Genomic DNA, 26,079 nt, shown 5'->3' with positions numbered 1-26,079 from the left:
AAATCCCTGAGCACTTCCATTGTTTACCTTCTCCACTAAGAAAATGGACCATTTGGTCCTACTGTTTCCTAATCTTAACCAGTTTGCAGTCCACAATGTAGCATGGACTTTTTCAGGAGTCTCTCATGGGGCAGTTTGCCAAATATCTTCTGAAACTCCACATGCGCCGACCGGCTCACCATTATCCACATGTTTTGTTAACCTCTACCAAAAATGTAGCAGATTGATGAGGCAAGATTTCCCTTGTTAAACCATGCTGGCTGTGTCCCATTAAACCATGCCTTTTTATATTTTCTGTGATTTTGTTTGTTAGAGTAACTTTCATGATTTTTCTCTGGCACTGAAGTCACTCACCAGTCTGTAATTTCCCAGATCCCCTTTGGAGCCCTTTTTAAAGATCGAGGTTACATTGGCCACCCTTCAATCTTCGAGTACAATGGATGATTTTAACGGTGGCCAGCCTTATCAGTCTTACACCTAACTTGTCAGTGCTTTTTTTCTTCTTTTCTTCTGATGGATCCTTTTTTCCAATTTCTGAAAGTTCTTTGGGCTAAAATAGCTTCTTTCATTTCACTTTTTAGACACACTGGCAATTTATTGGCTGCTATTACCGAAGCCCGTCTAGCGACTTATATTCCAAACATACACAATAAAATGGATAAGAAAAATACAAATGAACAATAAAATTACAAACACTTATAAAAAATATAAGACTTAAGATAAAAACATAAAATCAGTATGGGGGGAGGAAACTTGTTTTGTTTTCCACTTTTAATGTGTGGAATACATCTGCACTGGGCTTCCAGGATGGTATTTTTAAACAATGACTATACCTGATATCAACTCATATCCTTTCAGGTTTTTTTCCCAATTTCTCATTCTATTGTCTTATGCTAGAGCTGTAGACTTACATAAGGTCCTCCCTCCAGTCATTAAATCAGATTTGATCGCACTGTGGTGTTGCCAAGTGTCCCTGCAACTGTTACCTCTTGCACCAAATCCTACTTTCTACTAAGAATTAGCTCTAAAATGGCTCCCCCCCTTTGTCTGGGAACAGCAGTCATTTCATCTAGAAACTGTACCTCCCTAGCATGTCGTGGTGATTCAGTTATCCCATTATTGACTGGGAAAATGTAATTTTCCATTATTACTGTGCTGCCAAATGTTTTACTTTTTTGGCCAGGTGGTCAGTAGTTTACCACCACCACCCTCCCTCCCATCACACATGGAATTTTTTTCACTCAAAAATTCTACTGTGCATTTAGTCTCCTGCAGTATCTTTGTTGTTGGACATTGCTATCCCTAACATAAAGCACCACCACCATACCAAGTTGATCCACCCCATCATTGCAATTTAATTTATACCTTGGTATAGCACAGTCCCATTGGTAAGGACCTTCATTTTCAGTTTATTTTATTTATTTATCAAGAGGAATGTAAAAAATAAGTTATTTTTCTGGGTAAATATTTTTATTGTAACAAACACTAATAAAATTCACAGGAAAAATAAAATAAAAACTAAGGTCCCTACCATTTGGTTATTCGCTTTCCACCAGATCTCTGTCAACGGTCTACGTCTTCATTTGGAGCTATACATTCTAACTCTCCTATCTTACTTTTTAGACTTCTGGCATTCGCATACAAACGTATCAGTGTGATTTCTGTTGATGGGGAGGTAATTTAGAATCTCTTAACTCAGGTGGTTCTTTAGACACATGGGCTACTTTTGCTTTTATTGGAACCTCTCTATCAGGATACTCTAACTCTGTTTTAGTATCCTTCAGATACCTCCATCCAAATCACCCGCTGCTGGGTGACTGTTAGATTTCCCCCATGTTTTAGTTTAAAAGCTGCTCTGTCTCTTTTTTGAAGATTAGTGCTAGCAGCTTGGTTCCACCCTAGTTACGCTGGAGCATATCCTTTTGGAATAGGCTTCCCCTTCCCCACATATTTCCTAGTTCTAACAAAACTAAAGCCTTGTTCCCTGCACTATTATTGTCTCATCCACATATTGAGACTCCAGAGCTCTGCCTTCCTTTGGGCTCCTGCATGTAGAACAGGGAGCATATCAGAGAATGCTAGCCTGGAGGTTCTGGTTTTCAGCTTTCTACCTAAGAGCCTACATTTGACTCCCAGAATCTCCTTCCCACACCTTCCTAAGTGCTGGGGAGGAGCCGACTGGTACCTATAGGCACCAATGATGGTCTAAAATCCTATTTACGTCATGCATGAGATCTGCCACCTTCACACTAGGAAGGCAAGTTCCCAAACTATCCTCATGTTCACCAGCCATACAGGTATCTACACTGCTAATAACTGAATCGCCAGCTATGAAGGCTGACCTAACCCTTCCCTCCTGAGCACTAGCCCTTGGAGACTCATCCTCATTGCAAGAGGATAATGCATCAATTGGAGAGCAGGTCCTTGCTACAGGATTACTTCCTCTTACCACAAGGTAATGCTGTCTGACCAAGTGACCTTGCTTCTCCAAAGCAGCACGGGAGCTGCTGAAGTTGGGACTTGGTTATTCCCTGTACGTACCTGGATCAGTCCAGACCGTGGGTTATGTCCCCAATCCAGCAGATGGAGTCAGCACAAGCTTTGAGGGGGCGTCACCATATATGCTACTACCCCCTCTGCAGGAGTTCAGTATCTTCTGACTCCAGCAGATGCGAGTAGGGGAATCAGGGTTTCTCCCAGTTTGTTTCTGTAGGATAGCCTTTTTCCTTGCTTTCTTTGTGCTTGGGCTTTCTGCCTTGCTCCCTTTATCTTGGGCTTCTGCCTATTTATTTATTTATTTATTTTAAGTTTTTCTATACCGGCATTCGCGATAAATATCGCATCATGTCGGTTCACAATTAACAAGTGGATAGGAACAAAATCAAAAAATAACATTTAGTAATAAATAATAATAATAATAGTAGTAAAAAACATAGATCAAGAGAAGGCTAAGGAATGCAGTTACAATAAAACAAGGGAATAAAATAACTTGGATCTGAGAAAAGAATGCAGGGGTTTAAATTAACAGAATATATATGCCAGTCAATGTGCTTATAGCATTGATGAATTGCCCTTATGAGGTAGGGATGTTAATTACCATGATTAAGGCAAAGTCTGGGCGACTGGTTGATAATGTAATAAGTTCAGTTTAGTTCAGGAAAAGCTTTCATGAATAGCCACGTTTTAAGTCTTTTCCTAAAAGTAGGAAGGCATTTGTTTCTGGATCAAGTTTGTTTCTGGATCAAGTTTTTATTCTTAAAAAAAAAAGGTTTTTCGGTTTGTGGAGGCGTGGCTTCCTCCTGTGCTGTTTTCCTCTCTTTGTGCTGTGACTTGGCGCTGGGTAAGTTTGTTCTTTTGCTCCTGTATTTTCTTTTACAGCTTCACAGCCGGTGCCTCGCGGATGCCGGTGGTGCCGGCCTCTCCGCGTTAGCGGCCATCTTGTAGCTCCATGTGGGCTGCTAGGGCTCAGGCAGGACTCCTTTGGCGGGTTGTGCGGCCGGGAGGGCCCCCCCGCGGCACTTTCTTCGGCGGGCAGTGCAGGCCGACAGGGCCCCCCCCGCAGCGGCGGCCCCCCTGCGGCATTTTCTTCGGCGGGCAGTGCAGGCCGACAGGGCCCCCCCGCAGCGGCGGCCCCCCCGCGGCACTTTCTTCGGCGGGCAGTGCAGGCCGACAGGGCCCCCCTGCAGCGGCGGTTTTTCCCGCGGCCCCCTCCCAAGGCTTGATTCTTCTTAGTTTCGTTGCTCTCCCTCGTGGAGCCGATGCCGCGGCCGTCGCGTTGCGCGGCCTGCGGCGAGCCGGGGTCTAGGATTTCCCGCGAGGGCATCTGCGCACGGTGCCTTCCCGGGGGGGAAGGCACCTCGCAGTCCCTCGCAGAGTTTTCCTTCTTTCCGTGTTTGCCCGGGAGGCGCGGGCCGGCCCCTCCCCCATTCCTGGCGGGAACGGCGGTCATTTTAAATTCCCTGCGCCCTGAGAGGACTCAGGCAGCGCTGGAAGACAGGGATTCTGCGGAGGTTCCCCCCCCCCGACTTTGCTGCCGGAGCAAGGCCCTCAGGGGCAGGGACCAACGGCTTCTCCCGTCCTTGGAGCCCCCTCGGGCAGACCGGGATTCTCCCCGGAGTTTTTCTACTTATGCACACTGCATACCCAGGGGTTGGACGCTCCTGCGGGACCTCCCCCTGCCAAGATTCCTCGGACGTCGGCCCCCTCACAGGCCCCCCCCCGCCCCGGCGGGAGTGGGGGCTCCTCCCTCACAGCCGCAAGCTCGACCCCGGCCCTCCTCCGGGTCTCTGGGAGCGGGACCAGGCCCAGCAGATCCTGGACCTGATCTTCCAGACTCGAGCCAAGGGGACTCCGGCGGAGGGAGACGACCCTCGCACCCTGCCTCGCTTCCAGAGGGAAGAGCTGGATGACCTGATCCCACTGTTATTTCAGGAACTGGACTTGGACCCGCCGCCGGACCCGCCCGCCCCAGTAGCGCCCGCGGTCGTCGCTTCCTCGAAGAAGGGGGATCCGGTCCTTGCAGCCCTTCGACCGAGGGCCCGAGCTTTTCCCATCCACGAATCCTTCCTACAGCTTCTCACTAGGGAATGGGATACCCCGGAGACCTCCCTGAAGGTCGGCCGGGCCATGGAAAAGCTTTATCCACTACCGGAGGATTTCCTGGATCTCATAAAAGTGCCAAAGGTGGACTCCGCGGTGTCTGCAGTCACGAAGAGGACGACGATACCAGTGATGGGAGGAGCGGCCCTAAGGGACACGCAAGATCGCAAGTTGGAAGTTTTTCCTTAAGAGGGTCTTCAAGGTTTCCGCACTGGGGATGCGCTCAGTGATGTGCAGTTCACTTGCCCAGAGGACGAGTCTTCTCTGGGTGCAACAACTCCTCACATCGCAGGCTCTGCCAGCCGATGAGGCCGCCCAGGCGGATAGGCTGGAAGCTGCGGTGGCGTACGGGGCTGATGCCTCGTACGCCCTGTTTCGGGTCCTGGTAAGATCCATGGTCTCGGTAGTGGCGGCACGAAGACTGCTGTGGCTTCGCAACTGGGCGACGGATACGTCCTCGAAGTCGAGTCTAGGTTCCCTGCCTTTCAGGGGTAAGTTCCTCTTCAGGGAAGATCTGGACCAGATCCTCAAGTCTCTGGGGGAAAACGCCGTTCATCGTCTGCCGGAGGACAGATATCGTCCCTCCAGGGGGTATGCCTCCTCCCGGACCAGAGCCAGGGCACGACGGCGCTACAGGAGCTACAGGCCGTCGGGTTCCCGGCCCTCCTCCTCCAGGACCCAGCCCTGGTCGCGTTCCTGTCGAGGTCGTAGGCCCGCATGCGCCGCCTCCGGAGCGGGTAACCCCTCTCCTAAGGTTTCCCAATGATGTCAGGCTCGCCCACTCCGCCACTCCCAGGATTGGGGGTCGGTTGGCGCTTTTTCTACAAGGAGTGGGCGCAGATCACCTCGGACCAGTGGGTCTTAGACACCATTGAACAAGGCTACGCATTGGAATTTGTCCGCCCTCCGAAGGGAAAGTTCATCTTCTCCCCCTGCGGATCCGCCCCCAAGCGGCGAGCGGTGCAGTCGACCCTGGCCAGCCTTCAGGAGATAGGCGCTATTGCGCCCGTGCCCTTCGGAGAGGTGAGCTTGGGTCACTGTTCCATCTACTTCGTAGTGCCAAAGAAGGATGGATCCTTCCGGACCTTTCTGGACCTCAAGGAGGTCAACAGGTCCCTCCGAACTGTTCGGTTTCGCATGGAAACGCTGCGGTCTGTGATTGCTGCGGTACACCGGGGGGAGTTCCTTGCCTCCCTGGATCTGACGGAGGCCTACCTGCATATCCCCATCCGACCGGACCATCACCGTCTCCTCCAGTTCAAGATTCTGGACCAGCTCTTCCAGTTCATCGCTCTTCCGTTAGGCTTGGCGACGGCGCCGCGCGCCTTTACCAAGATCATGGTGGTCGTAGCGGCCGCCCTTCGGAAGGAGGGTATTCTGGTCCATCCTTGTCTGGACGATTGGCTCATCCGAGCGAAGTTTTTCTCCCACAGCCGAGCAACGGTGGCCAGGGTAGTACAGTTCCTGCGTTCCCTGGGATGGGTGGTGAATTTCTCCAAGAGCTCCCTCGAGCCCTCGCAGCGCTTGGACTTTTTGGGGGCGACCTTCGACACACGACTAGGCAAAGTTTTTCTACGTCGGGACAAGGTGCACTCCTTGCGGGATAGCATACGGCGGTTCTCTGCGTTGCCAGATCCCACCTCCTGGGACTACCTGCAGCTCCTGGGAGTGCTGGGTTCCACCATCGATATGGTACCTTGGGCGTTGGCGCATCTCCGGCCCTTGCAGAGGGCGCTCCTCTCCCGTTGGAACCCAATTTCGCAGGACTACCAGATGGTCCTCCCGCTCCCTCAGATGGCCAGGGACAGTCTGAACTGGTGGTTGGATCCGTAGAACCTGGCCCGCGGCGTGTCCCTCGATTTGCCGAATTGGGTGGTGGTAACCACCGATGCCAGTTTAGTAGGCTGGGGGGGGGCAGTCTGCGATCGAAGCACCACGCAGGGGACGTGGTCCGAGGCGGAGGCGAAGTGGTCCATCAACCGTCTGGAGACCAGAGCAGTCAGACTAGCACTGCGACATTTCCTGACTCTTCTTCGGAACCAGGAGGTCAGAGTCCTATCGGACAACGCTACCACAGTGGCCTACATCCACCGCCAAGGGGGCACGCGCAGCCCGCAGGTGGCGCTCGAGGCGGCGCTGCTGCTGCAATGGGCGGAGCGTCATCTCGTCCGGCTAGCGGCCTCGCACATCGCCGGGGTGGACAACGTCCAGGCGGACTTCCTCAGTCGTCGGCTGCTGGACCCCGGAGAGTGGTCTCTCTCTCCGACGCGATGCAACTTCTCGTCCTTCGGTGGGGGGCCCCCCACCTGGATCTGATGGCGTCCGCTCTCAACGGCTGGATCTGATGGTGTCCACTCTCAACGGCTCCGCAGAATAGACACTCACTCGGAGGCGGTAGTTTCCACCCTGCTGCGAGCGCGAAAGACGTCGACGTCGGTGACCTACGCTCGGGTCTGGAAGGTTTTCGAGCTGTGGGGTTCCACACAGGCCACGAGACCCGCAAAGGCTTCTGTTCCCCAGATCCTTCAGTTTCTACAAGCGGGGGCGGACAAGGGACTCGTCTATAATTCACTGCGGGTCCAAGTGGCCGCCCTTGACTCGCTGTTGCGCGATGGGGGCTTTCTCCTGCAGCACCCGAACATCGCTCGGTTCCTCAAGGGCGTCAAGCATTTGTGGCCTCCGTTAAGGGACCCAGTCTCAACCTGGTACTTTGCTCCCTGGCGGGACCTCCTTTCGAGCCACTGCGCAGGGCAACGATCAAGGACCTCACCCTCAAGGCTGTCTTCCTGGGGGCCATCTGTTCCACGCGACGCATTTCGGAGCTGCAGGCACTGTCGTGCAGGGAGCCCTATCTTCGTTTCTCCGATTCCGGAGTCTCGCTCCGCACCGTTCCCTCCTTTCTTCCGAAGGTAGGGTCTGCATTCCACGTGAACCAGACGGTGGAGCTGCCGTCCTTCGCTGCCTCTGAGCCGAGGTCTCTCCGGCTCTTGGATGTCAAGCACGCCCTGCGCCTCTATCTGGAGGCTACAAATGAGTTCCGGATTTCTGTCCATCTCAGGCCTCGAAGACGACCATTGCCAGATGACTGAAGGCCGGCGTTGCCGCTTCCTACATTGGGTCGGGCTGGACTCCGCATTGTAGCGCATTCTACACGTTCTCAGGCGGCTTCCTGGGCGGAGGCTCGCTCGGTCTCCTCTCACGAGTCTGTAGAGCGACCACTTGGAAGTCTTTACACACATTCTCGGAGCACTATCGTCTGCACCTCGCCTCGTCGGTCTCTGGACACTTTGGCGAGCAGGTTCTCTGAGCAGGCCTCGCAGGACCCCACCCGATTTAGGGAAGCTTGGGTACATCCCACGGTCTGGACTGATCCAGGTACGTACAGGGAAAAGAAAATTATTACTTACCTGCTAATTTTCGTTCCTGTAGTACCATGGATCAGTCCAGACGCCCACCGCGTTTGGGTTTTCTGATCCTGCTCAGTTTTTCTCTAAAGTACGGTAGTGCTGTATGTCTCTCACGACGTTTCAGTTTTTCACTGTTTTCACAGCTCCCTACAAGTTGGCTGGCTGTTTCGCAGCTTCCTACCCGTTGATAGGACGCTTGCAGTTAGTTACTCATGTTACTCGGCTTATGGTTGCCGGTTCTTATAAACTTGATCCATTACGGGGGTTTTGTTTTCTACTCGGGCTTTGATATACTCGATACTGAACTCCTGCAGAGGGGGTAGTAGCATATATGGTGACGCCCCCTCAAAGCTTGTGCTGACTCCATCTGCTGGATTGGGGACATAACCCACGGTCTGGACTGATCCATGGTACTACAGGAACGAAAATTAGCAGGTAAGTAATAATTTTCTTTTAAGGCCCTGAAGGTCTCCTCTATATATCTCAGCTCCTCTGGGTCTGTTGCTCTAGTCTTCAGAGATTGCATTCATTCTTTGAGAGCTAGGAGCTCTTTGTATCGGGCATACACATACAATGTATCGCAAACTGGTACATAATCATACATGTTGGCACTCTGCAAAAGATTGGAAGGCCCTATCTCGCTGCTGGACTGCATCTTAATATTGAGTTCTTAGTTAATTTAGGTTGCTATGGGAATAGGGATGTGTAAATTGGAGTACTTTTAAATTTGTGGTATATTTAATGGTAACTTGCCATTGACTTGCAGGGGGGCTTTTAATCTAATTGTTAAGGGCTGGGTCACTCCCTTATTTAAGAGGACTCCTTGATTGATTTTTGTTGTGAAAATCTCTTGTCCTCTTATATATGGGATAAGAGTATAAATCAAAGAATGAGCTTTAAGGGTTGGTGGGAGGGAAAAACTACCTACCTTTCCTAGCCCCTTTGTTTTATTTTTTTTATATTCAAGGTACTCACAGAAATTACCTACCTCTTCTAGAATTTTATCAGGTCACACACTAGAGATGAATTTATTCCATAATTTCACCTCTCCGCAGATTTTTAAGTTCCATTAACAATTAAGAAATACTCAAGGATCCTCTTCAGCCACCAGCGAAATCTTCTGCTCTGAATACTCCTTGGCATCTGGAGGTGTATCTGCATGTTCCCATAAAGGAGGGACATCAGAAGTATCTTTGCTTTGCAATGGTTTTCGTTTTGGGCCCTTTCCTTGGGTTAGCAACTTCAAGGACATTTTCCTAGGACTTTGTGGTGGTAGCGCCAGTTATACTTCAAGCGGATTTTAATGCTCCATATCTGGACAAGTGGTTGATCAGGCGAAGTTGGCCTGGGAAAGAGGCAGCTATAGCCAGAGTAGGTCAGTTAAGATTGCCATACTGGATCAGACCAAAGGTCCATCAAGCCCATTTCCAGGTTGTTTATAAATTTGTTAAAACAAAAAAAAAACCAAAAAAAACCCCCAAAAAACTGGTCTTGGAGCAGATCCCAGGGACATGCCACTATTCACTTTCTCTGAGAAAATTTATCATTTAGCCCTATACTTTGCTTTCTATTTTTTAACCAGTTTCCAGTCCACAATAGAATACTGCTCCCTATCCCATGACTTTAATTTCCTAAGAAGTCTCTCATGAGGGACTTTATCAAATGCTTTCTGGAAATCCTGATACACTAGATCAACTGGCTTACCTGTATCCACATGTTTGTTTACACACTCAAAAAAATTGTAGCAGATTGAGACTTGGCTAAATCCATGTTGGCTTTTCCCCAGCCTATCTATTTGTTCAGTAATTTTGATCTTTAGGATAGTTTCTACCAGTTTGCCTGGCACAGATGTCACTCACTGGTGTGCAATTTCCTGGATCACCCCTTGATCCCTTTTTAAAAATTGGTGTTCTCCCAGAACAAGCAGAATGGTAGTCCTCACATCTGGGTGACGTCACTGGACGGAGCCCTATCACGAAAAACTTTTGTGTCAAAGTTTCTAGAACATTTGACTGGCATGCTGAGTATGCCCAGCATGCCATAATCCCTGTAGCCACAGGGGTCTCCCTTCAGTCTCCTTTTTTTTTTTTTTCCGTGCTGCAGTTTGCCTCGCGATTAGGAGCTCTGAGATTTTTCTCACAAATTTTTCCTCACAGAATACTTGAAGTTTACTTCTCCAAAAACTTCCCTCACACGGGTCTCCCATCGCGACATCGGTTTTTGTCGCTTGGTGAGTGTATTCTACCGTTGTCGGTCGATTCCTGCCTCCCCTTTATTCGGTGTCCCCAGGCCATCGATTGTTTTCGGGCCTCCCCTTTTTCTATCATGGCAACAGGTTTTAGAAAATGCCCGGAGTGTCCCCATACCATGTCATTTACCAACCCACATGATGTCTGTGTGTTGTGCCTCGGCTTATCACATGATGTTTCTCACTGCCCAAGTTGTGCCCAGATGACCCCGAAGGGTAGGCAGCTCATCTCGACAAGATGGAGTCCCTTTTTTTAAAATCAAGTTGACTCCATCGGCGTCCACCCAGTCGTCACCGGCAGGAACATCGAAGAAACTTGTCAAACCTCGCCGGGAGCACCAGGGCAGCAGTGACCATCCGTCACCGACTCCATCTAAGGCATCCGCATCATCTTCCTCTGTGCCGGAGAAACAGACACTGCATCGGCCTCGATAGCTATCGAGTCTATTGCGAAGAGGACACGGGTAGAGGAGCCTCCAACCCTCTCTCCACCCGAGAAACCAAGGCGATCCCCACCGATATCGGTACCGGGTACTGAGCCCCTACAAATTCCTGTGGAGGTGCCAGTAGCGCCTAGCCTGCCTCCCCCTGTAGCTGCGATATCTACACCAGCTTTCAGGGAGGAACTGGACGGTCTCATCTGCTAGGCAGTGCTTGATGCTCTCTGAGACTTACAGCCATCGATGCTGGCCCCCATACCGGCACAGACATCGGAGCCATGGATGTTTACACCATTGCTAAGCTGGTTGGATACACAACATAGGCCACCGATGCCAAAGCAACCCGCAAAGTTTCTGAAAGCCCCGATACCCATTCTGGGGTCCTCAGAAGATGAAGGCACGGACTCCAGTCCTCTCTCAACACTGATTACACCGATGCCAGAACAGATGCCTGGTCCATTGGGGTTCTCGGGACCAAGATGCCCACGTTTCCCCTCCGTGCCATCAAGGCCATCGAAGGATCCATCAGTGCCAACATGTCCTACAGTACTAACCTTCTTCTCTCCTTCAGGAACTCGGCTAGAGACCCTTTCACACATGGGAAGATGTTGACACAGACACATTCTTGGAGGACATCTTATCAGAACCATCTCCTCGGGAAGAAAGGAGAAAATCTCCACCAGAAGACCTCTCCCTTGCAAATTTTGTAAAGGATATGTCAGACAAACCTCTTTGACCTGATTAGAGGACAACACACGCCATAAAACTTTGGAAGTTCTCCAATTTGTGATGCCCCAAAAAGTTATGGCTATCCCTGTCCATGAGGTGCTCGGGATCGCCAACATAGTCTCTGGGAGCATCCTTGTACTGTCCAACCAGTGAATAAGAAGACAGATGCAACTTATCTGGTCTAACATATTCCTAGATTCCAAAAGCCACAACTATCCCATCAGTCAATGGTAGTTGAATCCACACAGAAAAAATCCAGGTGTCTGCGCCCTCACTCTTCAGCACCTCCTGGAAAAGACCAGAAATTCTTGGATATTTTGGGTCACAAGATGTTTCAGGGCTCTATGGTAGAGTCAAGCATAGCTTCATACCAACTTTACATGACACAGTATCAAAGGAATCTCTGGAAGCAGGTTCAGGGAATAGCTGACTCTCTTCCCCCAACAACAACAAGATTAGTCTCAACGCCATAATACAGAAAGGCCTTGAGGCTGGGAAACATGAGGTTTGAGCTGCTTACGACTCCTTTGAAACTGCTTCTTGCTTGTCGGCAACGGGAATCAGTGCCAGGAGATGGGCCTGGCTAAAAGCATCTGACTTGAGACCTGAAGTCCAAGACAAACTTGCTGACTTGCTATGTACCGGTAACAATTGATTCGGGGACAAGATACAGGACGCACTGGCTCAACTGAAAGACCATAACGAGACCCTGTGTCAATTGTCCACGATTACTACTGAGGCCACTTCCTCTGTAAGAAGACCCATGAGAAGGGACCCTAGAAAACCATTTTATCACCCACACAGATGATACCCACCCACATTTCGCATGAGCACAAACAAGCCGTCTCAGAGGACATCCTCGACAGCCCAAGCCATCCAGGTCTCGGCCAGGCCTCTGGATTTTGAAAACTATCCAAAGAACAGCAGCCATTCCATAAATCAAAGACCGGACTTGCCAGTAAGAAGTCAAATTCACCACTTCATAACCACCTGGCTCAGCATTACCACAGACCAATGGGTTATATCCATTATAACCCAGGGATTTCATCTAAACTTCCTCATGCTACCCCAGGATTCACTGCCCAATCCACTGTGGATACACAAAGGTCACACAAGTCTTCTAGAGTCAGAACTGTCCACCCTTCTGAGCGCCAGGGCTGTGGAAGCTGTTCCGCGGGCACCGCAGGGCAGAGGGTTCTACTCCCACTATTTTCTCATTCCAGAGAAATCAGCTGGTCTCCGCCCCATCCTAGACGTCCGCAATCTCAACAAATTTCTACAAAAAGAAAAATTCAGGATAGTGTTCCTGGGCACCATGCTTCCACTTCTGCAAACAGGAGATTGGCTCTGTTCTCTGGATCTTCAGGACGTGTACGCTCACATTCCAATATTCCCACATCACCGCAAATATCTGCGTTTCATAGTGGGACAACAGCATTATCAGTACCGGGTTCTGCCTTTTGGACTTGCCTCGGCACCCCGTGTATTTACAAAGTGCCTAGCAGTGGCGGTGGCCCATCTACGAAAGAACAGCATACATGTATTTCCTTAGCTGGACGATTGGCTGATCAAAAGCCATTCCAAGCAAGGGGCTCTCAACGCTGTCAAGCTCACTGTCATTCTGCTACACTTTGGGATTTCTCATCAACTACCAGAAATCCCACCTGACTCCATCTCACCTCCTTAATTTCATCGGAGCAGATTTAGACACCACAGTCGCAAAGGCCTTCCGCACAGTTGTACTCTCGAAGCTAGCTTGGTCTCTACTCAAAAAAGTAACAGCCTCAGCCCATCAATTCCTAACTTTGCTGGGCCACATGGCTTCCACGGTCCATGTCACTCCTATGGCCAGACTAGCCATGAGAATAACTCATGGACTGAAATCTCAGTGGCTCCAAGCAACTCAGCATCCCAGATTTATGTAACCCACCAGCTACAGTTATCGCTTCTCTGGTGGATGAACAAAGCCAACTTGCTAACAGGTCTACCCTTCCAGCAACCGATTCCACAAGTAATGTTAACCACAGACTCATCCAATTTAGGTTGGGGAGCTTGTCTGAACAATTTTCAAACTCAAGGTACTTGGACACAACTCGAAGCAACGTTTCAGATCAACTTCCTAGAGCTTTGAGCTATATGTTATGCTCTATATGCGTTCAAGGACTTCCTTTCCAACAAGTCTGTTCTCATATAAACAGACAACACAGTTGCAATGTGGTACTTGAACAAGCAGGGCAGCACAGGCTCTTATCTCCTCTGCCAAGAAGCCGCACAGATCTGGGGCTGGGCCCTTGCACACTCCATGCACCTCCGGGCCACCTATCTAGCAGGCGTACAGCAGATCACCTCAGTCGTCTATTCCATCCCCACGAGTCGTCTCTGGATCCTGTGGTAATGACCAGAATCTTCCAATGCTAGGGTCAACCAACAATAGACCTCTTTGCATCCGAACTGAATCACAAAGTGGACAGATTCTGCTCCCTGCACAGACAACAAAACAAGTTAGACAGGGACACCTTTGCTTGCCCCGGAACACAGGCTATCAGCGGTATCGGGGGATACGCGTATCCCCCGATATCGACAAAGGGTCAATGACACTCATAGCCCCGTATTGGCCTCGACAAGTATGGTTTCCCATGCTTCTCGACCTCTCCATCCGAGAACCAATTCGCCTGGGCACAGCACCCACTCTCATAACTCAGAACCAAGGCATGTTACACCCTCCCAACCTTCAGACCCTGTCCCTCACAGCCTGGATGTTGAAAGCTTGATCCTGCAACCGCTCAGCTTTTCAACTGATGTCTATCAAGTGCTTTTAGCTTCACGAAAGCCTTCCACACGAAAATCCTATCGTTCTAAGTGGAATAGATTTATCATATGGTGCACGCAAAAAGGTATAGACCCTTTTTTCCTGCCCCACTCCATCTCTTTTAGACTATCTCTGGCACCTTTCAGACTCTGGTCTCCAGTCTTCCTCTGTGAGGGTACACCTGAGTGGGGGTGGGGGATGCCCCGGTAACAGCGCAACTGTTTGTAAGTCAGTTTGAAGGGCCTACTACAACTTAAGCACCCTCTATGGTCACCAGTTACCAAATGGGACCTAAACGTAGTACTTACAAGGCTCATGTGCTCCCCATTTGAGCCTTTGCATTCCTGCGATAGTAAGTTTCTTTCATTGAAAATTCTTTTCCTAGGAGCCATTACATCTGGTCGAAGGGATAGTGAGTTACAAGCACTTGTCTATAGTCTTGCCCACATTTTTCCCAAGGCCTCATTCTCACCAAGGCGAGAGGGTTTTACATACCTTAGACTGTAAACGTGCACTTGCATTTTACCTAGACTGCACTGCAGTCCATAGGAAATATAACCAACTCTGTTTCTTTCGATAAAAACAAACCGGGAGCGGCAGTGGGCAAACAAACTCTCTCCAATTGTCTAACAAACTGTATCAAATTCTACTATGACAAAGCGGGCCTTCCTCTCCAGGGACGAGTGAAGGTGCACTCAGTAAGAGCCATGGCAACCTCAGTAGCACACTATCGTTCAGTACCGATTGCTGAGATCTGTAAAGCTGCAATATGGACCTCTCTTCACACATTTGCAGCTCATTACTGCCTGGACAAGGAGGGGATGCCAAGACTGTGCCTTTGGGCAATCCGTCTTGAAGAACTTATTTCCAGTATAATCCAACTCCTTCCTCATCCAACTACTGTGGTTTTCAGGCTGTCTCATTTTTCCCAACAGTACACCAGTGGTTGTGTCTGTTGCACAAGTTGTACGCTGTTGGTCCACACAAATATGAGTCAACCTATAGCTTGCTAATCACCCATATGTGAGGATTACCATCCTGCTTGTCCTGGGAGAAAGCAGAGTTGCTTACCTGTAACAAGTGTTCTCCCAGGCCAGCAAGATTTAGTCCTCATGAAACCCACCTGCCACCCTACAGAGTTGGGTCTGAATCAGTTTTATTATTATTTTTTCGCTTGCATCTTTTGCTACAAACGAGACTGAAGTGAGACACCTGTGGACACAGGGATCATGGCAGGCTGGGCATGCTCAGTGTGCCAGTCAAAAGTTCTAGAAACTTTGACAGATTTCCCGCGCTGGGCTCCGTCCAATGACATCACCCATATGTGAGGACTACATCCTGCTGTCCTGGGACAAACCTATTAGAGGTAAGCAACTCTGCTTTACAATAGCAACTCTCCAGTCTTCAGATACCATAGATTTTAATGATAGTTTTACAAATTACCAAATGCAGGTCTGCAATTTCATTTTTCAGTTTTTTTAGCATTCTACAATTATACTATCTGGTCCAGGGAGTTTGCTACTCTTTAATTTGTCAATTTGACCTACTATATCTTCCAGTTTCAGTGAGTAGTTTGTTTCTCTGAATCATCATCTTTAAATATGACTTCTGGCATGTGTATCTGCCTCTCACACTTTCTCAATTAGTTAGTAAAATATAAAGATCAGAAAAACTAGCTAAGCAAAACGTATTTCTCTAAGGGACAGTCATACTTGGGGGGGGGGGGGGGGGGGGAGGGAACTCGGTGGACTTTGCCTGCGGAGAAAACCACACCCTTGTAATTAGTTTCAAACTTTTTATTGTGAACTCATCTCCTTTATGTATAAATCAAAAATACTTTTATACTTTTTTCTTTTATAAAATCAAGTCACTTCCCTTCACTTGTAATCCACACCAGTACTCAACACAAACATGTTTAGATTTCCTGCATCAGGAATGCTGGTCAAAATTTAAGATAGTCATATGAGAATGATGCTGAAAATGTTGCTCAATCACTCTTGTATGTCTTTTCTGAGCATTCCTGATATCTCTTGCCTTGAAGGGCAACCCTACGGGAGGGGCTTTAATTCTGATTATCTGTCTGCAAGAAGATTTGACTAAATGCTTGGCCCCTAATTGTTAAAGGTACAGGTGATGGTCATTACCTGTTAAAGGTCTACCCATTAAATGGTCTCTATCATCCTATCCAGGTATCTTGTTTCCTAAATGGAGTGAAGAATGTTTGGCCTACGGTGAGAGAATCTGTTCTTTCTTGGAATCTGAATTTGGTCTTGGCATTCCTGATGGGTTTTCCTTATGAGCCCTTGAGGGAGATTTCAATGAAGCCTCTTGTGCTTAAGGCAGTTCTTAGTGGCAATCTGTTCCACCAGTCAAATTTCAGAGTTTCAGGTATTCAGGTTTCTCTGGTACTGGCTTGTAAATAGTTCACTATGCGAGAGTCTCCATTAATTTTCCCACCACAGAGATGAGGCTAACTGACCTGTAGTTTCCAGCCTCCTCTGTTTTCCTTCCTTTTGGAGAGAGTTATCAGGAAAAGTATAGACGGATTCACTGCTTAGATGTAAAGGTTCTCCTGCAATTTGAAGGTTAATGGGTTTAGAAAGTCAGAACTTTTTGTTCAGTGGACCCAGGTAGGCTGAAGTGGCTTCAGAGGTTTAGAGAGAGGTACAGCTTACATAGCCAAGGGATTACCATTGCCCCGGAGTGTGCAGGTGCACTCCACCTAATGCTGCTACTGGAGATAGGAAGAGTGGTGCTGAGGTCTTCATTACGTTCATCTTTGAAACAACATTGCCTGGATGTTTGAGCTGGGGAAGAAACCTATCCTATCCGGTAGAGGAATAGCTTGGGTGCATCCCATATGGTGTATGAAGAGGAAAGAGAAATTATTCTTACCTGATGGTTTTCTATTTTTGAGTCCAGTCAGACCAGTCTAGGACCCTCCCTATTCTGCCAAAGGTCAGCTCATCTTTCTGTTCAAGTGATTCTTTAATTGATATGCTTTTTGTTATCTTACTGCTTATGATTCTGCTTATGTGCTCTCATTTTAGTGTTTTATTTAAATTTTATTACTGTTTTATTTTAATGTGTTGTAACCATCTTTGGGCCTACGTATATGGCGGTATACAAATGTTTAAAGAGTACTTGTAGCCACGGTACAGTGTGGTTAGTGATACTTATTCTTAAAGTTTGATCAATTTGTGCTATTTTTTTTTTAACTTGGGAGGGGGTGTGTTGGTTTTATCTTAGGTTGTTACATTGAATACTGGCAGGCTGAGGGCAGTATGGGATCCTATATATATGAGAACCTTAGTCTGTCTCCATCTGCTGGTTAGAGAGCATAACCCATTCATGTGGAAATTATCAGGTAAGAAGAAATTTCTCTATAGAGAAACACATTAATATGTTAACACTGGGAAACTGCTTATAGTATACTAGCAACACGAGACCCAAACTTCAGCTCTTCCATGGTCAACATACTTTCCACTGCCAGGGCTCCAAAAGTTTCAGAAACTTTATACTGAGGAATGCTAGAATCCAAAGGCTGAAAAAGTGAGCTCGAAATAAAATTTGACTCAGATCTAGTTGCCCGACTTAGTGTTAAGTTGAAATGCAAATAAACCGGAAAGATAACAAAGGCGTCCTAGTGTTGTACTCTGCCTGTTTATATCTCCTTCCTTCTCTTTCTGCTCTGTTGGGGGGAAAGTCCGCTCAGTCCAGCGCTTCCAACTCCAGCTCTGACTCCAGCTCAGATTCGGATTTTGAGCCATCACAGAACCACAGTCAGGGTAAGTCGTCTGCTCTCCCCAGAACATCTCATTTTCACTGTGATTTCAAGGAGCAGCTTGTGTAAGAATTGCCAGACTAGGAGCCAGATCAGACTTCATCCACTCCAGCAGTATTGTCTCCCAAAGCAGCAGTGAGCGCTTAGCAGTAGCACAGAAAGAGCAACTGATGCAAACCTTTTTTCCCAGCTAGTCCAGTAGTTGGATAGGAGCGTGACAGTGCTGTTACTTTTGATGTTTTATCAAGAAATTTGTAGTTGGGAGAGGTAGAAGGGGATAGTAAGATAAAAATAAGAGAATTGACAGATGACAAATTGTTACAAGGTTGATAGACAGCACTCTGTATATTAAATGTTTTTTTTCTTTTCAATTACGGGAACATTATCGTATTGGTGTGTAACAATAACTGCACACCTAGCTGTGTGTTGTCTTCCATATTTTCAATACATCTGTATCTTATAAACAATGGTAAGACTGCATCTCCTTCCAGCTGCAGGCTTGGTAGTCAGGCTGCAAGCTGTGTGCACAACAACTTTGCTCTGGTCATGATTTATGTGCACTTCATGGCTAGAACAGGTTAGAAGGTGGACATTACGTCTTTTTGTATTGATTATATCCTGCATTCAACCGTTGTTTTTATTTTGCAGATAAGCTTGTTGCCTTTATGCACACTTACATCTCAGCTAAGATGCTTTAAAGCATCAATATTGGTTACAGGAGCAGTAGTTCTATTAATAGCACTCGTACTATCTAGTAAAGCAGTGATAACGGTGGATGACTGGATCATGTTGTCCCTTTATCTAGGGGAGGGATGCCAGAAATTTCTTCCTGCTTCTTTGGGCTTCCAGCTCAATTGGAATGAGCCTCTACTGGGGTACATTGCTATGAATCTTCATTTGTAATTGCCTGGAGATTTTTCCCCCTATTTATATAACCCCTAGCTAGCCCAGCCATTGAAATGACTGTCCTTGTCCATAGGTCACAATCCATGGCACCTTCCAGAACCCATAACGTGCACCCAGTAGTGTCACCATTAAGCAGCAAATGAGATCACTTTCCTACATGCTCCCAGCCAGAGGCTATGAGCACTGCCTCCCCGTCATCTGGCCTAGGCAGCAGAATTGAGGCCTTGAAATCTAACCCAGGTCTTCTGCTCAACACTTGCCTCGGAGCCACTAAGCCGGCCTACAGTTCCATGCTTTCAAGAAAACCAAAGCACCAGGCTAGCATAATCTAGCACTGTAGGATACCTTTTGAAGACTGCTGACTTTCATTTCTGGTTTCCCTAAACATCACATTACATGTCTAACTTCTTGTGAACGAAGATCTGTCCTATAGGAAAGCAATGAAGTTATTTCCCCAAAATCCAGGAGAAGGATCTCAAATTCAAAGTTAGGAGTTTTCTAGAAAAATACAAAATAACACTACCAGCTAACCAGAGCCAGATTGTCTGCTAGCAAATCCAAATTTCATTTCATCCTGCTACACCAGACCAGTCCAGTTCTTACTAAGAATATAAGATATGCCATACTGGGTCAAACCAAAGGTCCATCAAGCTGTTATCCTGTCTCCAACAGTGGCCAATCCAAGGCAAAAGTACCTGGCAAGTACCCAAACATTAAATAAATGCCATGCTACTAATGCCGGCAACAAGCAGTGGCTATTATCTATTGAATAATAGCAGTTTATGGACTTCGGGAACTTATCCAAACCTTTTATAACCCCAGAAAGTGATATACTAACTACCTTAACCACATCCTCTGGCAATGAATTTCAGCTTAATTGTGTGAATGAGAGAATTTTCTCCATTTAGTTTTAAACGTGCTACTTGCTAACTTCATAGAGTGCCCTCAAGTCCTTTTATTTATTTATTTATAGATTCTTTTATACCGCGGTACGTATAGACATACATCACCTCGGTTTACAGTGAAACAAATTAGCAACAGGCTTTACATGTAACAGTTTAAAAAACAGTAAAACATTTAACAGCAACAGGCTTTACAGAAACAAGGGTTTTAAAGATAATATGCATACATCATTAAATATCAAACAAAATATAAATAACCATGTATTCGCAGGAGCAAATTAACTGTCAGCAGCGAGACCAATGTCACATTGAATACAATAGCCTAAATTGAGTAACAGTGGGGGGTATGGAATAGCAGAATGTAAATACAAAATGCGAGGAAAAGAACTTGGAGTCAGTGAGGAATAATAAGGGATAGCTGAATTTTTAGGTTAGATGAGATTCATAGAGTGAATGCTTGTTCAAACAACCATGTTTTAAGGTTTTGTTTGAAGGTTTTGTGACAGGATTCAAGACGCAGGTCCAACGGCATGTTGTTCCAGATTTTGATACCCGCTATGGAGAATGATCGGTCTATGGTGGAAACGTGTTTGATGTGTTTTAGTGGATGGACAGCTAATTTCGCTTGGTGAATATTTCTAATTGGTCTGTTGGAGGTGCGAAAAATGAGCTGATCAGAGAACCATTGCATCTCTTGGTTGTGAATTGATTTGTGGATGAGTGAGAGAACTTTAAAAGTAATTCTGAAGGATACGTGTAGCCAATGTAGGAACATGAGTGCTGGAGTAATATGTTCATGCCGTCGCGTATTAGTAATTAAACGAGCAGCGGCATTCTGCAACATCTGAAGAGGTTGAATTGTGCTTTTAGGGAGACCCAGTAGTAGAGCATTACAATAGTCAATCTTTGGTAGAATTGTGGCTTGTAACACAGTCCGGAAGTCCTGAGGATGTAATAACGGTTTAATTCTTTTCAATGTATGTAACTTGAAGAAGCCACTCTTGATTGTGGTTGAGATGAAATTGTTCAAAGTAAGGTGATTATCAATAATGACCCCAAGGCTGCGGACCTGCTTTAGCTTGGTATGGTCTGTTGTTGAGGAAGGATCATGTTGCGTGTTGGTTGAGGTGTTCTTGTGTGGTGTTATGAGTAGTTTAGTCTTGTTGGTGTTGATTGCAAGAAAGTTTTCCATGAGTAGATTTTTTATTTCAGTAAGTGCTGATTCCCAGGTTTCCATGGCCTTAGCAAGTGAATCCTTGATTGGAATAATGATCTGGACGTCATCGGCGTATATGAAATGCCGGAGATCCAATTTCTTCAGTAGTTTACAGAGTGGAGATAGATATACATTGAAAAGAGTTGAGGAAAGTGAGGATCCTTGAGGGACACCTTGTGACAGATTTCTAGGTTTTGACGTATGGTGTCCCACTTTGACACTGTAAGTCCTATCTTTCAGGAATGATTGTATCCAGGATAAGGCAGTGCTGGTGATGCCAATTTGTGAAAGGAGAGAGAGGAGTGTATTGTGGTTCACCGTGTCAAATGCTGAGGAGATATCCAGAAGGGCCAGAATATAAGAGTTACCAGTATCAAGGGATTTTAGTATGGAGTCTGAAAGGGACACTAGTAGTGTTTCGGTGCTATGGTTCTTCCTAAATCCATATTGCGACGGGAAGAGTAAATGATTTTCCTCTAGATAGTCAGTTGTTTGTTTATGACCTTTTCTAGTATTTTTGATAATAACGGGAGGTTCGAAACTGGTCGATAATTAGCCGGTTCAGATGGATCCAGGTCTGCTTTTTTAAGGGTAGGCTTTATTATAGCATGTTTGAGTTGTGTGGGAAAGACTCCCTCTGTTATAGAGGTGTTAATGATGTTGGAGATCGCCGGGGCTATTCTAGTAAGAATGGCTAGGAGCGTTTTTGTTGGCATAATGTCAACGGGGTGTAATGCTGGTTTGATTCTTTTTAGAATTGCTTCGGTCTCCGATACAGTAGATAATTCAAAATTTGAGAGTGTGGGTGAATCATTTTGGGAGCTTGTTAGTGCTGGAATTGTTGGCCGATATGGAGATGTAAAACGAGCCATGATATTTGATATCTTGTCCTGGAAATAGGCGGCTAATTTCTCACATTTATTTTTGGTCTCATCTTCGGGGTAGATGTTAGTTGTGGGGGAGATTATATTAGAAACGTATCGGAAAAGGGCACGTGGATTAAACTGGTATTGATGAATTTTTGTTGAGTAATAGTTTTTTTTTTAGCTTCATCGGTTGATTTACGGTACTTGTGGAGTAGTGCTTTGAATTTTTGTTGCTGAATCGAGTCATGGTTTTTGATCCATTTTTTTTTCCAATTTACGAAGCTCTTGTTTCATCTTTCTGAGTTCAGTTGTGTACCAAGGTTTCTTGTCTTTCTTCTCAGAGTTGATCTCTTTAGTTATAAGCGGACAAAGACGATTTCACTGGTGATTTGATGCCAAGTCATACATGCTGAGTTGGCGTTCGAGAGATCTAATTTGTTGCTCTCATCCGTTATAGCTTCTATAATGTCTTCCATTTTACATTTCTTCCTGAATTCAATAGTTTTGTGTTTCAGGTATGTCTGGCTAAGATTATTGTTCACGGTACATCTAGTGTCAACTCTGAAGTGGTCCGACCATGGTATGGGAGTGCATTGAGGTGGATCTGATATTATTAGGGAGTTCGTGAAAATTACATCCAGAGTATGGCCTGCTTTATGCGTTGGGCCTGTAACCGCTTGTTTAAATCCCATTGCATTCAAAGAAGCTAGTGTTGCTTCACAAGCTGAGGTAAGGGGGGTGCGGTCGAAGTGAAGGTTCAGGTCACCTAATATAATGGTGGGTATGTTGAAGTTGATATATTTCGCAATATATTCGGTAAGAGAGGATGGGTTTTTTTCTAGTATGCCTGGGGGAGCATAAATTAAACAGATTTGGAGGTTCTTTGATTTAAAAAGGCCAATTTCCATCTTGTAGGGTGGATGGCAGGGTTGTAGGGTGAGTTTAAAAGACTTCTTTGCTGCTAATAGAAGTCCCCCTCCTTTCTTTTTGGATCTTGGAATAGAGAATATATCGTATGACTCTGTAGGTAGTTGGTTAGTTATTGAGACGTCCGTGCTTTTAAGCCATGTCTCTGTAATGGCACAAATGTCAGGAGCCTCATCTGTCATGATGTCCCCTAGTAGAATGGCTTTTTTTAGAAGAGATTGTGTGTTCAAAAGGAGTATGGAGAATGTCATTAGACCCATGATTTGTGTCAATGGGGAAGTCATGATGGGAATGAGAGAACCGTAGCATGGATTGACTGTCTTCAATCTAATTATATTGGAAGTGAAGTTCGAGTATTTTAGAACTGGAATGTGGGAGACAATCATGCTGATGTTTGGGTACGTAATCGTACTTGCTGATTGAGCGATGGGTGGTTGATTGCTGATAGAGCGCTGGGTGGTTGGAGGCTGATAGAGCGCTGGGTGGTTGCTTGCTGAATGAGTGGTATATTATTCTTGGTGTGATAATTGCCTACTTGGATAGTCACATCCTATCTTATTCTAGTCATTTGCTGATTAGCGAAGTCGATGGGGCTGTGTAGGGTGTACAGGTAGGTGGGATCTACCTGCGTATGAAGCGCAATGTAGCAGTGCTGTGTAACTAGCCTAGTATGTGGCTAGTCATGCGAGTTACATTGGTATCCTTAATAGAGGGAAAGATAAAAGGAAACTTGCAACTTACAACCTTATTGAGACATGGGTCTGCTGTAAAGGAGCAATAGCGACGGTCTGCTGGGCTGTCTGAAGGGCTGCTGGAAGGGGCGCTCAAAGGGGCAGGCCCCTTTGTCGCGCTCCTTCGACGCGTGACGCTCGGCGCGTGACGCCTAGCCTAGTTTGCCTTTTATAGTTGACACTTTTCTTTGTCGCACATCAATGATGTCATCAATATGAGACTTAACATCCAGCACAGAGATTTAGAGGTGGATTCGTTAGTTGCAGGGCAGGCTTCCAGCTGGGGGAGGGGTTAACAGCCACGAGGTGGAGGAGGAGGAGAGGGTCCAACGGAGGGCTGAGTGCAGGAGAAAGCTCATTATCTGAAAGAGTAAATAATGGTTTCACATTTACCTGTTCTACTCCTCATGATTTTATAGACCTCTGTCATATCCCCTCAGTCATCTCTTCTCCAAGCTGAATGGCTCTAATCCTCATAGGGGAGCCATTCCATTCCCTTTATCATTTTGGTTTCCCTTCTCTGTACTTTCTCCAGTGCAACTATATCTTTTTTTGAGATGCAGCAACCAGAATTGCACAGTGTTCAAGATGCAGTCTAACTATTGAGCGATAGAGGTATTATGACAGTCTCCATTTGCCATTCCCTTCTTAATTCCTAACCTTGTTTGCTTATTTTTTTTGACCGCCACAGCACACTGAGCTGATTATTTCAATGTAATATCAACTATGACGCTCAGAACTTTAACTACAGCTTGGGTAATTTTTCCCTATATGCATCATCTTGCACTTGTCCACATTACATTTCATCTGGCATATGGAAACCCAATCTTCCAGTCTCACAAGGTCCTACTGCAATTTATCACAATCTACTTGTGATTTAACTGCTCTGAATAATCTTGTCATCTGCAAATTTGATCACCTCACTTGTTATGCCTCTTTCCAGATCATTTATAACTATACAGCACCTGTCTAATTACAGATCCCTGAGGCACTCCACTGTTTACCTTTTTCCACTGTGAAAACAGACCATTTAATCCTACTCTTTCCTGTCTTTTAAACAGTTTACAATTCACAAAAGGACATCTCCGATCCCATAACTTTTTAGTTTTCTTAGAAGCCTCTCATGAGGGACTTCGTCAGTCTCCTTCTGAAAATCCAAAAACACATCTACCAGTTCAATTTTATCCACATGTTTATTCATGCCTTCAAAAAAAAAAAATGAGCAGATTTGTGAGGCAAGACTTCCCTTTGGTAAATCCATCTTGGCTGTGTCCCATTAAATCATGTCTGTCTATACATTCTGTGATTTTATTCTTTATAATAGTTTCCACTATTTTTCCTGGCACTGACGTCAGGCTCACTGGTCTGTAGTTTCTCAGATCACCTTTGGAGCCTTTTTTATATATCAGCATTACGTTTTCAACCTTCTAGCCTTAGATACAACAGATTACTTTAATGATAGGTTACAAATTACTTGTAATAGCTTTGAAATTTCATTTTTTACTTCTTTCATAACCCTGGGATGTAAACCAATCTGGTCCAGGTGATTTTCTACTTCTAACTTTATCAATCTGGCCTACTACATCTTCCAGGTTCATTGTGATTTGGGTCAGTTCATCTGAATCGTCACCCTTGAAAAAGGGTATCTTCCCAACATCCTCCTCAGTAAACACCAAAGCAAAGAATGAATTTAGTCTTTCTGCGATGGCATTATCTTCCCTTAGTGCCCCTAGAGGTGGATTATTTCCCTGTACCAGAGGATGGAGACAGAGTACACTGGATTTTCACATGACATCACCACTACTTAAGGTGTGGTGCTGCACAGAATGATCCAGTCTTCTCAGAAGACAAACAGGATGGTAGTCCTCACCTCTGGGTGACATCATCAGATGATGCCTGGCACAGAAAATGTCAGTTTCTAGAAATTTGACTCATTGAGCATGCTCAGCATGCATTGTAGCACTCATTGAGCACACTCAGTATACATTATAGCATGCGTCCACACGCGGTCCCCTTCAGTCTTTTGTTTTCCACAGAGCCTGCAACTTCACAGTTGAGTTAGCCTCACCCTTTTGAGCCTACTTGGCCTGTGGTGGAAAACTTCACTTTTTTTCCCCTTTATTTATATATTTCTTCTCTGGCTCGTACAGTCTGTGCCAGGTCCCCTTCAGTTCCTCCCCTCTAGCTCCCTAGATAGTTTTTGCTGATTCTGGTAAATTTCGTCTAGACTCTCCTAGGGCAGCGATACAGTCAATGCCCGCTGGCCATTGACACCTGTCACCATCGATTTTAACATTGCATCCTTTTTTTGTCCCGTTGTTTTTACGCGATGCCCCCGTGCACAATGACTATCTATCATGGACCTCCATGATAGATAGTCATGGAGGTCATTTGGGAGCATCTGATTGAGCACCTCTTCAGGTCTGAGAAGCCCGTGCCATCTGTATTGGAGGCATCAGCATAGAGTCTACGGAGTCATCGACATAGGCGGAGCCGTCTGTTCCCTTCGATGGTG

At 46.3% G+C, this 26,079-nt stretch overlaps 1 protein-coding gene across 2 annotated transcripts in view; it reads left to right on the top strand.

Moving 5' to 3' along the window:
* Window positions 1-26,079, top strand: part of MLLT1 (MLLT1 super elongation complex subunit) — a 198,661-nt gene that overhangs the window by 109,153 nt on the left and 63,429 nt on the right. The window contains exon 7 of one of the 2 annotated variants that reach the window (XM_029610916.1): window positions 17,939-18,020. In XM_029610916.1, the coding sequence (XP_029466776.1) occupies window positions 17,939-18,020 (82 nt within the window). Of the gene's footprint in view, window positions 1-17,929; window positions 18,021-26,079 lie in introns of both variants that reach the window. The other variant, XM_029610915.1, reaches the window with a different exon arrangement.

Source organism: Rhinatrema bivittatum, chromosome 8 (assembly GCF_901001135.1).
Source record: "Rhinatrema bivittatum chromosome 8, aRhiBiv1.1, whole genome shotgun sequence".
NCBI lineage: Eukaryota > Metazoa > Chordata > Amphibia > Gymnophiona > Rhinatrematidae > Rhinatrema > Rhinatrema bivittatum.
This window is presented reverse-complemented; position numbering and strand designations above follow the sequence as displayed.